The 18,320-nt window shown below is 42.2% G+C and overlaps 1 protein-coding gene across 3 annotated transcripts; it reads left to right on the top strand.

Moving 5' to 3' along the window:
- Positions 1-3,402: 3,402 nt before the first annotated feature.
- Positions 3,403-10,780, top strand: LOC111859938 (uncharacterized). Of its 3 annotated transcripts, XM_072711817.1 has the most exons (7): positions 3,403-5,134; positions 5,291-5,611; positions 5,715-5,834; positions 8,068-8,142; positions 8,295-8,402; positions 9,774-9,832; positions 10,516-10,780. In XM_072711817.1, exons 1-7 carry the CDS (start codon positions 5,098-5,100, stop codon positions 10,672-10,674), a joined length of 879 nt encoding a protein of 292 aa, XP_072567918.1. In that variant the 5' UTR covers positions 3,403-5,097; the 3' UTR covers positions 10,675-10,780. The 3 variants fall into 3 exon arrangements, 2 of the variants coding, with proteins under 2 accessions (XP_072567918.1, XP_072567917.1); XM_072711816.1 differs by having other exon boundaries at positions 3,403-5,611; XR_011991650.1 differs by lacking the exons at positions 3,403-5,134; positions 5,291-5,611 and having other exon boundaries at positions 5,620-5,834; positions 8,068-8,402; positions 9,774-9,893; positions 10,036-10,780.
- The last annotated feature ends 7,540 nt before the right edge of the window (positions 10,781-18,320 follow it).

Below are 18,320 nucleotides of genomic sequence, written 5' to 3'. Positions count from 1 at the left end.
TACTGATCTTTTTGAATCCTGCACCTGACAAATAACCCAAAGTATGAAAAAATGAAAACTAATACTAAAACTAATAAAAACTAAACTAAAACTAAGCATTTAGAAAATTTTTTAACTAACTAAAACTAGCAAACCTGCTCTAAAAACTAATTAAAACTAACTAAATTAGAGGGGAAAAAGGTCAAAACTAAATAAAACTAAACTATAATGAAAAATCCAAAACTATTATAACCTTGGTGTAGACCTGAATAATACAGCACATGAAATGACACTTGTTAAAGTCACCTCAACATGCCTTTTACAGTCGTTTAAACCATAATGAGCGATGCTGAAATCACTGTTGTAAAGAGTATAGTGCACATCATGTCATTTTTTTCATCCTTACTAAACAAGGATACACTTTTGTGTAGTCTGAGGTGAAATGCGTTTTATATGTTCGTTTTTTGGGGCACTCTCCCTCTGTCATGATGCTCCACAGAACCAATAACTTTGGTCCTCGAGAAGTTAAATAAAAGCCCGCCTGCACTGAAATCTGGTTTATTTTGCCAAGTAAAAGCAATCAGGATGCTGTCTGTCTAGCACAGGCTACATGAACAGGCACACACGCAGTGATCCACACAAACGCATGTTTGTCTTTGTCTCGCTCATTCCGTCGTGCACGCGCTTCTCTCAAGTGCGCGATGCACATGCTACTGTCTCGCATGCATGCTCTTGTATGCTTGCTCTAGTTTCCTGGATATTTTATTCAATTTGCGGGCATCTGGGAGCCGATGTCAATATGCAGGAGACTCCCGGAACTTCCGGGAGACTTGGGATGTCTGTAAAACTAGGTGTTCAGTGAGAGCCGAAGCAGCACTGTACATATATTTTATGCACTTGTGTGCTAATCCTTTTTGTCACCTGCTGACCTTCATGGTTTTTCTGCGGCTTTTTCGCAAAACTAAATCTAGTTCATATTGACCCCACAATATATCGAAACCATCATGGGGAAAGTCACAATGAAGACGTATCAACTACATGGAACCTATACGATAATCATAAATAACCATAAATATCCTTTTTCTGTTTTGTACCATGCCATTTTATTGATGTCAGTTTCATGGTAGATGAAGGTGCTGGAGTAGCACTGTGGTCTGTCCTTCTTGTTAATCACCAATCATACCACACAGGAGCTCTGCCTGCAGACATTAATCACCAATCATACCACACGGGAGCATTAATGTCTGCAGGCAGAGTTCCCTTGTGGTATGATTGGTCATTAATGTCTGCAGGCAGAGTTCCCTTGTGGTATGATTGGTCATTAATGTCTGCAGGCAGAGTTCCCGTGTGGTATGATTGGTCATTAATGTCTGCAGGCAGAGTTCCCTTGTGGTATGATTGGTCATTAATGTCTGCAGGCAGAGTTCCCGTGTGGTATGACAGTAACAGGAGGACAATGATTAATTCTAGGCAACGTAGTCGTACGTAAGTGCATCCTAATACACCCTCGCTATCTTCTTGCTGACCATCACCTTCCTCTGCACACCCTCGCTATCTTCTTGCTGACCAGCACCTTCCTCTGCACACCCTCCCTATCTTCTTGCTGACCATCACCTTCCTCTGCACACCCTCGCTATCTTCTTGCTGACCAGCACCTTCCTCTGCACACCCGCCCTATCTTCTTGCTGACCATCACCTTCCTCTGCACACCCTCGCTATCTGCTTGCTGACCATCACCTTCCTCTGCACACCCTCCCTATCTTCTTGCTGACCATCACCTTCCTCTGCACACCCTCGCTATCTTCTTGCTGACCATCACCTTCCTCTGCACACCCTCCCTATCTTCTTGCTGACCATCACCTTCCTCTGCACACCCTCGCTATCTTCTTGCTGACCAGCACCTTCCTCTGCACACCCTCCCTATCTTCTTGCTGACCATCACCTTCCTCTGCACACCCTCGCTATCTTCTTGCTGACCAGCACCTTCCTCTGCACACCCTCCCTATCTTCTTGCTGACCATCACCTTCCTCTGCACACCCTCGCTATCTGCTTGCTGACCATCACCTTCCTCTGCACACCCTCGCTATCTTCTTGCTGACCATCACCTTCCTCTGCAAACCCTCACTATCTTCTTGCTGACCAGCACCTTCCTCTGCACACCCTCCCTATCTTCTTGCTGACCATCACCTTCCTCTGCACACCCTCCCTATCTTCTTGCTGACCATCACCTTCCTCTGCACACCCTCGCTATCTTCTTGCTGACCATCACCTTCCTTTGCACACCCTCCCTATCTTCTTGCTGACCATCACCTTCCTCTGCACACCCTCCCTATCTTCTTGCTGACCATCACCTTCCTCTGCACACCCTCGCTATCTTCTTGCTCACTCGGTAGTAAAACAAAATTATGTAGCCAAACAAAATTCAAAACATTAAAAAGTGTAAAGCCTTCTACTATTATGGCTAGTACAGAAACCACAGCAGCACCTTGTGGCAGGCATGCACTCTCCAGGGTGCAAAGACAAACAGACCACACTTGTGGTGTAGAACTATGAGAAAGGAAATTATATTTGATTCGATGATGATGTTAGCCATAGTACAGAGAGAGCAATGGAGAGATAGTGGAAGAAACTTGCAAAGTGGTAAAGCAAAATACAACAAAAAACAAGTATATTGTCATCAGTCATTATTCGCCATTACAATTACTGTGTTAGAGAACTGGATCTCTGGCCACTGCATCAAGCAAATACAAATTGCAGTCAAAAGGCTAAACCCAGTGACCAATCTCTCTAACCCCAAATCAATAATTAATATTGTAAACAGTGGATAATGGTAACGTAACGCTAAAATTAACTTTAACTTGAAATATCTTGACAAAAGCAACAACTTTGCATTGGGTAAGAGTCAAATAGCCTACAAATGTACCAATTATTTTAGTATGAAATAATGTTAGGGTTTATTTCACAGGAAAATTCAATATTTGCAATTTACTGTACAGTTTTTGAGAGGTTAGTGTGGGAAGAGATTGGCTAGCTGGCTAACTTTGCAGTCATCCTACACTAAAAAGGATTTTGCGGTTCACAAGAGCATCAAATCTAAAAACCTCCTGATGAATGTTTGCATGAAAAACATAAAATAAACTGAAGTTCGTCTGACAAGCTGGGCTTTCTGTGCGATGTGACAACAGGTGTAGTATTTTTGCTATTTTTACAAAAATCCTGTGTTATTGTCATGGCATATTACAGCCAGAGAACTGCTAGGTTCAGAATCAGAATCAGAATCAGAAAAACTTTATTTATCCCGGAGGAAATTCCTCAGCAATGAGGATCCGGTGATGGTCAGCACGGATCACCCTCAGGGAAACGCACCACATGGCCATAATGCCGTAACTGACGCTCCCTCACAATGCAGGTAATGTGCCTCGTTCGGGACTCCTCTAGCAACCGCTCGTCTAGCACCAGAACTCTAAAGACTTGAACCTTCATCCTCTTGCAAAGATATTGGGAGTGCCACATACCCCAGAAACCTCATGACCCCCCATGCTCTCCCAATCCGTCTGCTGACTTCATAGGAAGAGTCACCAGAGACCTGAATGTCACTGCTGAAGCCAGTGAACCACTCAGTGTGGTTGACATTCTCACTGCAGATAGACACACTGCTGATGGCCAAGAGGTCATTAAAGGCCTGGAACTTGGTTTTGATCCATGACACTTGCAAGCCCAGACACTCACACTCCTCACTCAGTCTCTCGAGAGCCCCAAACAGAGCCTCCGTTGACTCCGCGAAGATCACAGCATTGTCAGCAAAGTCAAAAGTAGTGAATCTTTCTTCACCAACAAATGCCCCACAGTCCCTAGACCCCACAACCCTGCCCAACACTCAGTCCATACAAGCATTGAACAGAGTAGGAGGAAGAACACACCCCTGACGAACCCCAGAATCAACTGAGAGGAGCGCAAAGGTACTGCCTCCACTCTGCACAGCACTCTGCCTCCACTCTGCACAGCACTCTGCCTCCACTCTGCACAGCACTCTGCCTCCACTCTGCACAGCACTCTGCCTCCACTCTGAACAGCACTCTGCCTCCACTCTGCACAGCACTCTGCCTCCACTCTGCACAGCACAGTAAAAGTAAACAGGCCAGATCCCGCAAAGTCTCAGCATGTCCCACAGGGCATCTTGATCAACTGAATTGAACACTTTACAGGAATCAACAAAGGCTGTAAAGAAACTCTGCTGATATTCACACTTGCGTTCAATGAGAACCCTCAGTGCCAAGATGCGGTCGATGGTAGACCTCTTAGACATAAACCAGACTGCTCCAGTTGCTGGGAGAAGAGCAAGTAGTCATGGATCCTATTGAGGATGACCCTAACCTGCTGGTTAACATTCTAAGGCATCATTTTACAATTTTAAAGTTCTAAAATTATTTTGTTTCCGATCAGCTCAATTTTAAACTTGTCAAATTATTTAGTACCACTTCACAATAAGGCTTCCTTCATCAATAAAAAGAAAACTGTGTTATAACTTGTTTAAAATTGTCTAGTAATAATTCTCAAATAATAAAATGAAAAAATAATAAAATTAAAATAATGAATTGTTACAACCTAATTAATAACCAGATTATAAACCATTCATAAACCCTTCATATGGGGAGCCTTATTATGAAGTGGCAGCAGTTATTTTGTTTCTCACCAGCACTGCAGCTAAGCGTCCCAGTGGGAATTCTCCCGACTCTCCCGATTTTCCACTGCAGGCCTGCTTGTGGTGAATATTCCACCATCACCTGTGGAGGATTATTTCGCCATCATGATGAAGCAGGTTTTCACTCATTGATTTCCTCCAGGGGGCAGTATGATCCTTGAGATCAGGCATAATAAGAGAGACAGGAAGAGATAGAGAGAGAGAGAGAGAGAGAGAGAGAGAGAGAGGTGGGGAATACAAGCCAGTGCATGCAGAGGAGGTGAAAGAGGAGGGAGGGAGAGCAATACTAAGGATGTGACTGGGAGGTCCAGCAGGAAGACAGAGAGATCTTGTGGGAGACATTGAGAGAAGTTTGGAAACAGCAGGGAAACATCAAGGAGGCTCCTCTGACTGATTAGGTGACCTTCAGGCAAGCATGAGAAACCTTATAGTCGCCGTCTGCCTCCTTTCAGGTGAGTTCAGTCTGACTCCAGTATACTGAGCAGAGTATACAGAGTATATATTCACTAGATAATACTTCCTGTGTCAGTGTGGTTATAAGGCTTATATGTACATAGCATGTGAGGCAACTGATTCTCTCTCTTGTTTTTTGCATTTATGTGTCACAGCTGTATGCTGGATGGTGTCAGGTGTGATCAGAATGTCTGGATATGAAGGACATCAGGTCAGAATCAGATGTTCTCACAGTAATGCAGGAAGCAACAGGAAGTATTTCTGTAGGGGGCATTGTTCTTCTAAAGACATTCTCGTTAAGACTAATGGAGGTCAGACATACCAGCAACGGGAGAGGTTCTCCCTGCATGATCATAGATCCGGAACCTTCACTGTAACCATCACTGGACTGAGGAAGACCGACACTGGGACATACTGGTGTGGAGTAGAGCGAGCAGGCGCTGACACCTACACAGAGGTGCACCTCACAGTGATAGGTCTGCTTTATCATCCTCAGTGATCTCATTTGCTCTGTTATGAACTTGTCCAGCGATCCAGCATTTCTCCCCTAAATCTCAGATTGTCTCTTTCTCAATACAGCCTCCTCTAGAGCCTCCAGGGCCCCCCAGCTGCCGTCGCGTGTCCCTGCCACCTCTGCCAACCCCCAGGAGGAAGCAGACCCCCCCAGGACTTCCGGGCCTCTTCCCCAGCACTCCTCAGGTATGGCTGATCTCTTTCCACACTGACTGGACACCCCCGGGTGTTTCTGCGTTCCCATTCTCACTTCCAGTTTATTTGTACAATAAATAAGTAAATATAATCGAGAGGATTCTGCTGCAAGACAGTTATTACTTTAAATGCTTAAACTGCAACATTTTGTTGTGCTTTTCAGAAACAACTTATAACCGTCATTTTCAGTTTATCTGCCTTTACATTACATTACCAATTTAGTGGACATGCCATCAAAACAAGAGGCAAAAATACAAATAAGAGCGATAACACTGCACATTGCTCAAAGTTTGACAAATTAGCAATGTGGTTGGCAGTCTGTTTGCATAGCTATCAGTAAAGGAATTTACAATGAAATACATTTTAAATTAATATAAACCATATAATTTCAAATATTCTATTTATATGAACCCTCTGGAGTCTAGGGGTAGGGAACACACTTTCACTGACTGGGCCATGATCACACATTTCATTCAATATCATAAACTTAATTCATGGCAAATATTCTTATATATTTGTTTTGGCATTAACCTCATCTTTATCTAAGTGTACTTTGTAAATATGTCAGATTTATGTTAAGTTTATAATTTGACATCAAAGTATAGACATTGCAAAATGCAGTTTGGAACACTTGCAGAAACATTATAAAAGTACATAGTAAGCAATGCTGGCAGTTTGTTTTGATCCCAGATATCTGATCACCAAAGTCTTGGCTACATGAAGATGACTAAATGGTGTAGTTGCAACATTCATTTGGATAAATAAATAAGAAAAAGCTAACTCATGTCACTATTTCTGGCTCCTTTCATTGAATATATAGCAACTTTCATGTGTATGAATGAGCCATTGACACCTGGCCACGTCCCCACCCCCTTTTATGGCGCTGAAGGGGATGTATCTGGATCGCGTTTCACCGTTGCGCTGTTCCTCAAATTACCATGCGAATGCGATTTGAATACGCGCTAATGCAGCTATTTAGAACGTGAATAGCGATCTTCGGGTGAGAGCGGTACTACACGCCCCCGATGCAGATAAAACAAAAGTGACAAAGGTGATGGTTTACTTTTTTGCCGATTTAACCTAATTTTAAAAACTTTAATACTTCCGACAATGGACGTTTTGAAAAGAAGACCGATTACGGATTTAGGCAGCGTTTTTTTCATGTTTCTACAATAAGATTTCAGCGAGTTATGAACTGAAACACATGAGAAAGATACTCGGCATCGCCGACGATGCCGTCGACTCCAGAGGGTTAACATACTGTATATGGTATTCTGGTACATATGCTGTCATTCAGCATATGTATGAAAACAGTTACTAAACCAACATATATCTAAAAGACATTTCCATACACTTCATCTATGAACATTTTACGTTAATTAATCGACATGTTTACTTTATGTAGGAATTTTAAAGTTAACCATTTTATGAAACAGACATAAACCACTGGAGTGTTTAATGTGACCAAAGAAAGAAATTATTTTTGATCATATTTTTTCTGTTTAGATTAGTGTTAGGGTTAGCCTAAAGCAGGGGTCTCCAACTCCGGTCCTGGAGAGCTACTTCCCAGTAGGTTTTCTGTCCCACTTGGCTTCTGATGAGCCACACCTGCTTCCGGTATTTATCTGAGAACAGGTGTGGCTCATCAGAAGCCGGGTAGGATAGAAAACATACTGAATGGTAGCTCTCCAGGACCGGAGTTGGAGACCCCTGGCCTAAAGGCTAGATCTATGATTAGGGTTAGGGTTAGGTTTAGGTTTGGCATTAATACTAGAACTAGGGGTAGGGTTAGCACAAAGGCTAGCTCTAGGGATTTCACTAATGCCCAAGCTACGGTTCAGGTGAGCATGTACTGTAGATTAGACCTAGAAATAGATTTAGCAAAAAGACTTGAGTTTGGGTTAGCTTTAGGATTAGCAGACATCCCACTTTAGGCATACTGTTAGGGTTAAGGTTATGTTTAGGGATAGTGTTAGGATTAAGGTTAATATTATTGCTAGGATTGAGTTTAGTGTTAGGGTTAGAGTTAATATTAATGCTATATCTAAGGATAGAGTTAGGATTAAGGTTAATATTAATGCTAGGATTAAGGTTAGTATTAGCATTAGGGCTCTCTTAGAGCTAGCATGTGAGCTAGAGCTACCTACTGTTAAAATTCCACATATTATTGTATAAAGCGGGATCCTCTTTAAAATAAATTAAGACCTGTCTTTAATTTTCCCAGGTGTTCCCAGGCAGTTCCAAGGTCATAGTACTGCAGAAACACTGATGCCCCTCCAGAATGGTGTTAAATTTACACGTACTGTACTCTACCTCCTGATTTAAATTGAAGCATATTGTACCTCCTAATTTAAATTTAAATGTACTGTACCTTCTCTAAATGTGGTAGATGATGATGATTATGATGATGATGATGAAGTGATTTTGTTCAAATCCTGACTTCCTTTCAAGATTATGTGACCTTCATCACTGCAGCAGTGAGTGGCACCGTACTGCTGTTCGCACTATCTGTGCTGATAATCTACAAACAGAGGAAGGCCGTCTCAAAAAATTCACCAGGTATTTTTATCGATAAATGTGAACCAGCAGACAGCCATAGACGTACATGTAATCAATGAGACTCACACAATCAATGGTGATTTTGCACGCAGGCGAATGCACACACAATACTGAATAACAGTTACACTTTCACAAGGCGACCGGCACATTTTGCCTCCTTCAGTGTAGTGCTCACTTTTATAAAACAAAAAAAAAGGTTCTGCAGTATTGAGGGACCCTGTAGCAGAATGCTTTACTGCCCACTGTCACTTTATTTTTATGTGGGACGACAAGGAAACCTGCGTTCTGTGACCTGAGTGGATGATGCGGCTTGTAAACTTGAAGTAGTTCTGCTAGGTAGGCAGGCGTTAGACCCACTATATCTAACTTGGAGAATTTCGAAGTTGGTCCTGAACCTAACAGGAAGTCAGTGCAAGGAACTAAGAGCAGGGGTTATGTGTTCAAACTTCCTGCTCCTGGTGACAATTCAAGCTGCTGCATTTTGAATTCACTGCAAAGTGTTTAATGTGCAGTGTGGGCTCTCAGATAACAGAGCGTTACAGAAGTCTAACCTACTGTATAAAAAAGCATGTATCAGTTTCTCAGTGTCTTGAATAGTAAGGGAACATCATACAGTAGTTTGGCAATGTTACGTATAGCTGTAGGAAGCACATCCCCGACACTGCATCTACATGTGATTCGAATGAGAGACTCATATCTAAGATGATGCCTGGGTTACGGCTGAGCTGCTAAGGGAGAAGCCCCGCAGGGCGGAGTGTGGAGATTATAGCAAGTCTAGTCACAGACTTGCCTCCAAACAACAGAACCTTGGTTTTCTCCACCTTCTCTCCAGTACATGCCTGGAATCTCCATTCTTTTTTGCCAAATCTACCACCATCTGCTTTTCCACATTCTTCTCCGTGACACTGTATGTACCCTGACTGTATGTATCTCTGGACAATCCCCCCATATCTTCTCCTCCATCACCCAACATCTAAAGCTCTGACTCTCACCTCCACACTCCCTTCCTCATCTCCTGCTGCCTCTGGATACGGCTTCCCTCTCCTTCTTCTTCTCCCAACAGTAGTAAAGTTTCCACTGGTACTCTGCTGGCCAACCGTACTGGTGGTGCTCATTGTTAACTCAAGGCCATGACCGATCCAGTATAGAAATCAGGTTTATAATCCGCACATTTGATTTAGCACAGGTTTTATGTCAGATGCCCTTCCTGATGCCACCCTGCCCAGTTTATCCGGGCTTGGGACTGGCACTAAGAGTACACTGACTTGTACAACGCCGGTAACTGGGTTCTCAGTACTAAATGAAATTATTATATGAAATTTGACATGAAATATTATGAAAGTTGCAACTAATTTCTGGCATTCTCCACAGAAGCTACCTTCACAAGCACTGTCAACACAGAATATGGAGACTCAAGAAACAACAGAAGGGTGAGTAGCCCCCCTATGGGCAGGAAGGTCAGCGCACTGTGCCGTAAGGGACTCTGGGAAGGTGACATGCTGCGAATGCGGCTTACAAACTGTGACACTGCGGGTGCTGTGCCGTAAGGGACGCCGGGAAAGCTGACATGCTGCGAATGCGGCTTACAAACTGTGACACTGCGGGTGCTGTGCCGTAAGGGACGCCGGGAAAGCTGACATGCTGCGAATGCGGCTTACAAACTGTGACACTGCGGGTGCAGGCTACAATCTGCCGGGTTACACAGATCTGCTTGGAGAACTGACTCACTGATGGACTCACTGATTTATGAAAGCTAATTTTCCTTGAACTCGAAATGTTTTAATGTCAAGCAGCTTGACCTCAAACCGCCAGAATTATTTTTGGCTATTCTCCTCCATTTTCTTCTTCCTTCCTTCATTCCCTTTTCCTCTTTCATGAACAGTTTTTAAAAATGAAGTGATTAGGGTCCAAAATCAAAGTGAGTTGCTGTTATCTAATTGTGTGTGAGGTCCTGTGACCCTGCATAGGACGTGCAGGTATACAATTTTCGCAGCTTGTCAAGTACCTTGGGGTGAATTGAGAGCTGTTTGCTTGTATGATGACTGCCCTTGTGTGCATGACAATGAAAAAAACTTAATCACTTATTGTGTCTTTTTGTTTTGACATTGTTTAGGCCGAGCGAAACAACGGGATGTCTGTGAACGAGCCTGATGCAGATACTTTTCTCACTTCTGACTTAAGTTCCCCAGAGAACAATCACATCTATTCAAACATTCAGTGCAATCATCTTCAAACTGATCCCATCTACCTAAACTTCAACCTGATCACCTGACCTCACTGACATTTTACACACTAAAATGTATGCAGCAGTTATCAACCTGTTACTGATTTTTGCAAATTAACCAAGAAATGTTGAGTAAATATTTTTTAAGACTCAAGAGACTCGAGAGTTCTTTATTGTCAACACATCCAAGTACACATTGTATTGAAATGCCGTTTCCCAAGGTGCTCTCTGTGGTGCAAATAAAATAAATAAATCTACAATATCCACATCCACATTACATTATATACAATATAAGTATAACTATTTCGCTTTCTTAGTATAAGGAATGTACCCTGACACTCTTTTCGTGGTTTGATACAGGTATCCCCCTATCTGTAAGTAGAATGGTGTAAGGAGAACTAGCAATTACTAGCATTTATTTGGGGATTTTTTTTTAACGTTCCCGAACCAAAACAATAACCTACCAAATCATACCAAATAACGTAAGACATAAAATTACACCAAAACCCGGAATGATATGATAAACACACAGCCTACATAAAGTCGAAATAATGTGTGTACAGTGTAGTTTAGCGCTAAAAGTAGTCCTTGAGTCTGGGAGAACTAAAACATAGTCCAGAGGACTCTAGGACACTAAGACCAATTCACAACCAGTAACAAAATGGCTGCTGTCAATCCACATCGCAATGTCTTGATAAAATTACATGAACGCTGAATTGTTTAAAGAGTACAGCCTCAGTCGAGAGGGAATAATCATTGTTGAGGAGCTTGTGAGGGATGCAATCCCATCTCCAAAAAACGGAAACAACCCAGTCATATAAACAGTGGAAACCGCTTATAGTGATCATTATAACTGATTTTATTTTTTTATTTTTCTTTATGTGTCAGGCAGATTATCATCTAACTGACATTTGTATATTTATTACATGAATATAAGGTAATAAGATGGACAGCGTCTCTACTGAATTTTACTGACTCATTCAAAATGCAGTTGTTTCAAATGCATGGGTGGCGCGGTGGTGCAGTGGTTAGCACTGTTGCCTCACAGCAAGAAGGTCCTGGGTTTGGTCCCAGGGTGCCTTTCTGTGTGGAGTTTGCATGTTCTCCCCGTGCATGTGTGGGTTTCCTCCCCCAGTCCAAAGACATGCCGATTAGGCTGACTGGCTACTCTAAATTGCCCATAGAAGTGAGTGTGTGTGGCTGTTTGTCTGTGTTGGTCCTGTGGTGGACTTGTGACCTGCCCAGGGTTGCCACTCACCCGATGATGCTGGAATTGGCTCCAGCTTCCCTGCGACCCAGATGGATTAAGCAGTATAGATGGTGGATGGATGTTTCAAATGCTTTTTTAATTACTGAACTTCATATAATTCAAATATGCGATAACACAGCGCTGTACATAAAATGTACCTTAATGCTGTGTCTCGTTGACTCGGTTTTGGCAGTTTATCATAAGCTATGAGTCTATATTTATTATTGACAGAAAATCCATCCATCCATCCATCAATCCATCCATCCATTTTCTGAAACCACTTGTCCATCTCGGGGTCGGGGGAGTTCCAGAGCATATCCCAGAGGCTAAGGGCACAAAGTGGGGAACAACCCAGGATGGGGCACACAAAATCATTCCATTTTGTAGTTTTTCAAGTAGGGACACCACATACAGGACTGTCACAGAAAATTAGAATATTGTGATAAAGTTCTTTATTGTCTGTAATGCAATTAAAAAAACAAAAATGTCATACATTCTGGATTCATTACACATCAACTGAAATATTGCAAGCCTTTTATTGTTTTAATAGTGCTGATTATGCCATACAGCTTAGGAAAACTCAAAAATCCCATCTCAGAAAATTAGAATATTTCCTCAGTCCAAGTAAAAAAATAAGATTTGTAACAGCAAAACAAAATCAAACATTTGAAAATGTCAATTAATGCACTCAGTACTTGGTTGGGAATCCTTTTGCACGGATTACTGCATCAATTCGGCGTGGCATGGAGGCAATCAACCTGTGGCATTGCTGATGTGTTATGGATGCCCAGGATGCTTCAATAGCGGCCTTTAGCTCAACTGCATTATTGGGTCTGGTGTGTTTCAGCTTCCTCTTCACAATACCCCACAAATTCTCTATAGGGTTCAGGTCAGGGGAGTTGGCAGGCCAATCGAGGACAGTGATGCCATGGTCAATACACCAGTTACTGGTGGTTTTGGCACTGTGGGCAGGTGCCAGATCATGCTGGAAAATGAAATCATTATCTCCATAGAGCTGTTCAACAGATGGAAGCATGTAGTGCTCCAAAATCTCTTGGTACACAGCTGCATTGACTCTGGACTTGATGAAACACAACGGACCAACACCAGCAGCTGACACAGCTCCCCAAACCATTGCTGACTGTGGGAACTTCACACTGGATTTCAAGCAACTTGGATTTTGCTCCTCTCCAGCCTTCCTCCAGACTCTAGCGCCTTGACTTCCAAATGAAATACAAAACTTGCTTTCATCTGAAAACAGGACTCTGGACCACTCTGCAACTGTCCAGTGCTTCTTTTCCATAGCCCAGGTCAGACGCTTCTTCCGTTGTCTTGAGTTCAGGAGTGGCTTGACCATGGGAATACGGCTATTGTAGCCCATTTCCCGGACACGTCTGTGAACAGTGGCTTTTGATACCTGAACTCCGGCTTCAGTCCACTGTCTTTGAAGCTCACCCAAATTCTGGAAGCGGCTCTTCTTCACAATGCTGTTAAGTCTGCGGTCCTCTCTCTTGGTTGTGCAGCGTTTCCTGCCACATTTCTTCCTTCCAACAGACTTTTTGTGAATGTGCTTTGAAACTGCACTCTGTGAACAGCCTGCTCTTTTGGAGATTTCTTTTTGTGTCTTACCCTCCTGATGGAGAGTGTCAATGATGGTCCTCTGGACAGCAGTCAGGTCAGCAGTCTTCCCCATACTTGTGATTTAGTTTACTGAACCAAGCTGACTGTTTTTAAAGGCTCAGGGAAACCCTTGCAGGTGTTTCGAGTTAATTAGACGATTCAAGTGATTAGTTAAATAGCCTGCTAGTATAGTTTTTCATGATATTCTAATTTTTTGACATAGGATTTTTGAGTTTTCCTAAGCTGTATGGCATAATCAGCACTATTAAAACAATAAAAGGCTTGCAATATTTCAGTTGATGTGTAATGAATCCAGAATGTATGACATTTTTGTTTTTTTAATTGCATTACAGACAATAAAGAACTTTATCACAATATTCTAATTTTCTGTGACAGTCCTGTAAATGGTGTAAGTTTTCCAGTTATGATACACATTTACATGAAATTATTTATCAGACATTTCTGTCCAAAGGAACTAGTGCATGACAAGCATACAGCTTTCAAGGAGTCAGCTAAACATTACTGTGGCCTGAACTTCCACAAAACGCCAAGGAGCACATGCAATTTCTCATTGGAGTGAGAGCTATACAATATGATACAAAATATTTCATGAAAAAGATTCATTTAAATCACAGAGGAAAGACAAGTGAAAAATCTAAAACAAGAAAAGCAGGTTGTTAAGGTCTCTGCAGAATCAGAGGCAGCGACTACAGCAGCTATACAGGAAGCTGTTCTGAATGCGTATGTTAGAATAGAGGTCAGAGTTTGTGTCAATCTGAATACATCCCACTAGCGTGAATGCCCCCCCCCCCTCCCACCCCCTGCCCCACTACCACAACAGCCCCCCATATGGGCACCACAGCAACGGTATTACTAGAGCAAAGTTAAACATGCACTTCGTTCAGGTTTCAGTTTCCTCTTTTGAATTTCTAACTTTCCGCAGATAGACAAAAAGATTTTTGTTTGAACAGAATTATAATAATGTCAGTACATTTAATTTATATAGCGCCTTTCTCAAACCGAAGGTCACTTTAAAAAATCAGTAAAAGCTCAGTAATACAATACTACAAGTCAGCAGACTACATAACATTTCTAGATAAAGCCATTTAAATCACAGAGGAAAGACAAGTGCAGAAATGTAAAGCAAGAATAAGATTGTTAAGGTGTCTGAGGGAAAGACGGTGGCTTTACTTTGGAAGGAAGTAAGAAAAGTGTCACATTGCCGCAGAGTGGCAGGTGATGTAAATACAGGAGCATTAACAAGCCTTTTTATAGTAGAAATGGGTTATAGGCCCACAGTTATAACTATTGATGACTGATGAATAATAGGAAGTAAGAGCATCATTTAGAGAAGACCTTCATTTTAGTATACAATACCAGTCAAAAGTCTGGACACACCTCCCTATTGAAAGGTTACTTGTAGTATTCTCTACATTTTAGAATATTTCTAAAGATATCAAAAGTATGAAATAGTATTTAATGACGTATGCAATTATGCATGGACTCAGATGGTTGTGAAATGTGCAAATATGAAGGGGTTACTTCACTCTACGCTGAAGGAAGAAAGTGCAATCTACATAAGGCTACCGCTGATTTAACAATGATAAGATTGATTGGCAACAGATTTTTAAGAAACATTTCAGTTCATTCTGTGAAAGTTGGTAGGGCTAGGGTTAGTGCTTGGTTCTGGCCACGGGGAGAACCCTGGTTAAAATAATTTAAAATAATTTTTAATCTCTAAAACCCAGTTGCAGCTATACACTACACCAGCAGATGGTGCTGTTCAGTTACAGCTGAGGTACAGCTCTGTCATTCAGTAGTCTACCAGATAATTGTTTATTTGGCAGACAAGATGAGGGGCATTGAAGCTAATATACTCAGGGGGGTGGGGTATTTAAAGCTGCATACAGGCTGCAGATATAGGTTAGGGACTCAGATACAGGCCAGGGACTCAGATACAGGCCAGGGACTCAGATACAAGATAGGGACTCAGATACAGACTAGAGACTCAGATATAGGTTAGGGACTCAGATACAGACTAGGGACTCAGATATAGGCCAGGGACTCAGATACAAGATAGGGACTCAGATACAGACTAGAGACTCAGATATAGGCCAGGGACTCAGATACAGGCTAGGGACTCAGATATGCCTCAGGATGCCACAGTACACAGAGGGATCATCTCAGACATTCCTTTGGAAATAAGGAGAAAGATGAAAAGGGGATGCCACAGAGGAGCAAAAGGTCGAGCAAAAAGATCAGCGAGGAATGGGAAACAGTCCGGTAAGCTGGAGAGGAGGAGGTGATACAAGCCATATCTCCCCTCCATTATCAACTCAGAATTCTGAGTTTAGAAAAAAAAGTCAGAATTTTGAGAAAAAAGTCAGAATTTTGACATTAAAGTCAGAATTCAAATAATATTTTCATGGTGGCCCTAATCCTCTTCCGTAAAAAATAGCCTATTATTTAAGTAAGCTAAATACCACCATCACAAGTCATGTGTGAAAAATAATATTTGTTATTGAATTATAGTCTAAGTTTTGGCAACCCTGTGCCTTAGCTAGCCATGCTTGTTAAAAGCAAAACCCTAACAGCTTATCACAAGACAAGGACTTTATTACCTGAGGCAGCTAAATCGGTTTAAGGTCTCTTCTGTGATCCGCAACACCTTCTACACAGCTGCTATTGGAACCATCCTGACCATGAACATCACAGTGCGGTTTGGTAGCTGCTCCATGCAAGACTGCAGAGCCCTGCAGAGTGATCAAAGCAGTTGAGTACAGCTACAGATCTAACCTACCGTCTGACCTACCGACTGACCTACCTCACAACAAGAACAGAGAGATCTGACCTACCGTCCGACCTACCTCACAACAAGAACAGAGAGATCTGACCTACCGTCTGACCTACCTCACAACAAGAACAGAGAGATCTGACCTACCGTCTGACCTACCTCACAACGAGAACAGAGAGATCTGACCTACTGTCTGACCTACCTCACAACGAGAACAGAGAGATCTGACCTACTGTCTGACCTACCTCACAACAAGAACAGAGAGATCTGACCTACTGTCTGACCTACCTCACAACGAGAACAGAGAGATCTGACCTACTGTCTGACCTACCTCACAACGAGAACAGAGAGATCTGACCTACTGTCTGACCTACCACTCAACAAGAACAGAGAGATCTGACCTACCGTCTGACCTACCGTCTGACCTACCTCACAACAAGAACACAGAGATCTGACCTACCGTCTGCCCTACCGTCCGACCTACCTCACAACAAGAACAGAGAGATCTGACCATTAATGTCAGAAAATGCACCACTTTTCCCAGAAAATTGTTGCAATTACAAACACTTTGGTATATTTGTGTTTATTTCTCTTGTTGGCACTGGAAGAACACAAAAAAGCAGAGGAAAAAAAAATGAATCTGAGGCATTCCACAAAAAACATCAAAAATGGCCAGGACAAAATTATTGGCACCCTTAACTTAATAATTGATAGCACCCCCTTTGGAAGAAATAACTAATTTCAATCGCTTTCTGTAACAATAAATGAGTGTTTACATCTCTCTACTAGAATTTTGGACCACTCTTCCTTTGCCAGCTGCTACCGGCCTCTCAGATTTGAAGGGTTCCTTCTCCCAAGTGCTGTTCTTATATCTCCCCACAAGTGCTCTTTGGGATTTAGATCTGGACTCCTTTGCTTGAGACTGAACAGATTCAGCTCACCTAACCTCTCCTCATAAGACATTCCTCTAAGACCAGGAATCATTCTTGTAGACCTGTGTTGAACCTTTTCTAAGGCAGCAATGTCCTTTTTAAGGTAAGGAGACCAAACCTGCACATAATATCTTAATTAACCTGCACAAAATCTTAGTTATTTGAGTACATATTGTTTATTTAAAGTACATATTGCTTATTTGTTATTCATCTATTTGTTAGATTCAAACTAATAATATAATATAATATTTTTAGTTTATTTCTGTTTTTATTTAAACCAACACAATCTCTGGACTGATTCAAGATTACATTTCAGTGCCTGCTGTATGTGTATAACTGTGCATGTGAGAAATAAACTTCTTGAATCTTGAATTATGAAATGTAGTCAGCTAACAAGTCCAAACGTAAACGAACCTTGGTTAAAATAATTAAAAATCATTTTTAATCTCTAAAACCCAGTTGCAGCTATACACTACACCAGCAGATGGTGGTGTTCAGTTACAGCCGAGGTACAGCTCTGTCATTCAGTAGTCTACCAGATAATTGTTTATTTGGCAGACAAGATGAGGGGCATTGAAGCTAATATACTCAGGGGGGTGGGGTATTTAAAGCTGCATACAGGCTGCAGACATAGGTTAGGGACTCAGATACAGGCCAGGGACTCAGATACAGGCCAGGGACTCAGATATAGGCCAGGGACTCAGATACAGACTAGGGACTCAGATATAGGCCAGGGACTCAGATACAGACTAGGGACTCAGATATAGGCCAGGGACTCAGATACTCAGATATGCCTCAGGATGCCACAGTGCACAGAGGGATCATCTCAGACATTCCTTCGGAATTAAGGAGAAAGACAAAAAGGGGATGCCACAGAGGAGCAAAAAGATCAGCGAGGAATGGGAAACAGTCCGGTAAGCTGGAGAGGAGGAGGCGATACAAGCCATATCTCCCCTCCATTATCATGGGCAATGTGAGGTCACTGGAAAATTAAATGGACGAGCTTACAGCACAAGTCAAATGCAACAAGGAATTTGGCGAGTGCAGTTTGATGTGCTTTTCTGAGACATGGCTGCATGAGCGCATTCCTGATTCTGCT

This window comes from Paramormyrops kingsleyae, chromosome 5, assembly GCF_048594095.1.
Source record: "Paramormyrops kingsleyae isolate MSU_618 chromosome 5, PKINGS_0.4, whole genome shotgun sequence".
Classification (NCBI taxonomy): Eukaryota; Metazoa; Chordata; class Actinopteri; order Osteoglossiformes; family Mormyridae; genus Paramormyrops; species Paramormyrops kingsleyae.
The sequence above is the reverse complement of the archived record's forward strand: the minus strand, read 5'-3'. Positions and strand labels throughout refer to the sequence as shown.

Bases quoted from the DNA above. Each gene is read 5' to 3' on its own strand.
- LOC111859938 (XM_072711816.1), top strand. From the start codon at position 5,230: ATGTACATAGCATGTGAGGCAACTGATTCTCTCTCTTGTTTTTTGCAT. The intron at 5,835-8,067 runs GTATGGCTGATC...TAATTTTCCCAG, and splicing joins TCTTCCCCAGCACTCCTCAG to GTGTTCCCAGGCAGTTCCAA. The intron at 8,143-8,294 runs GTACTGTACTCT...CTTCCTTTCAAG, and splicing joins GAATGGTGTTAAATTTACAC to ATTATGTGACCTTCATCACT.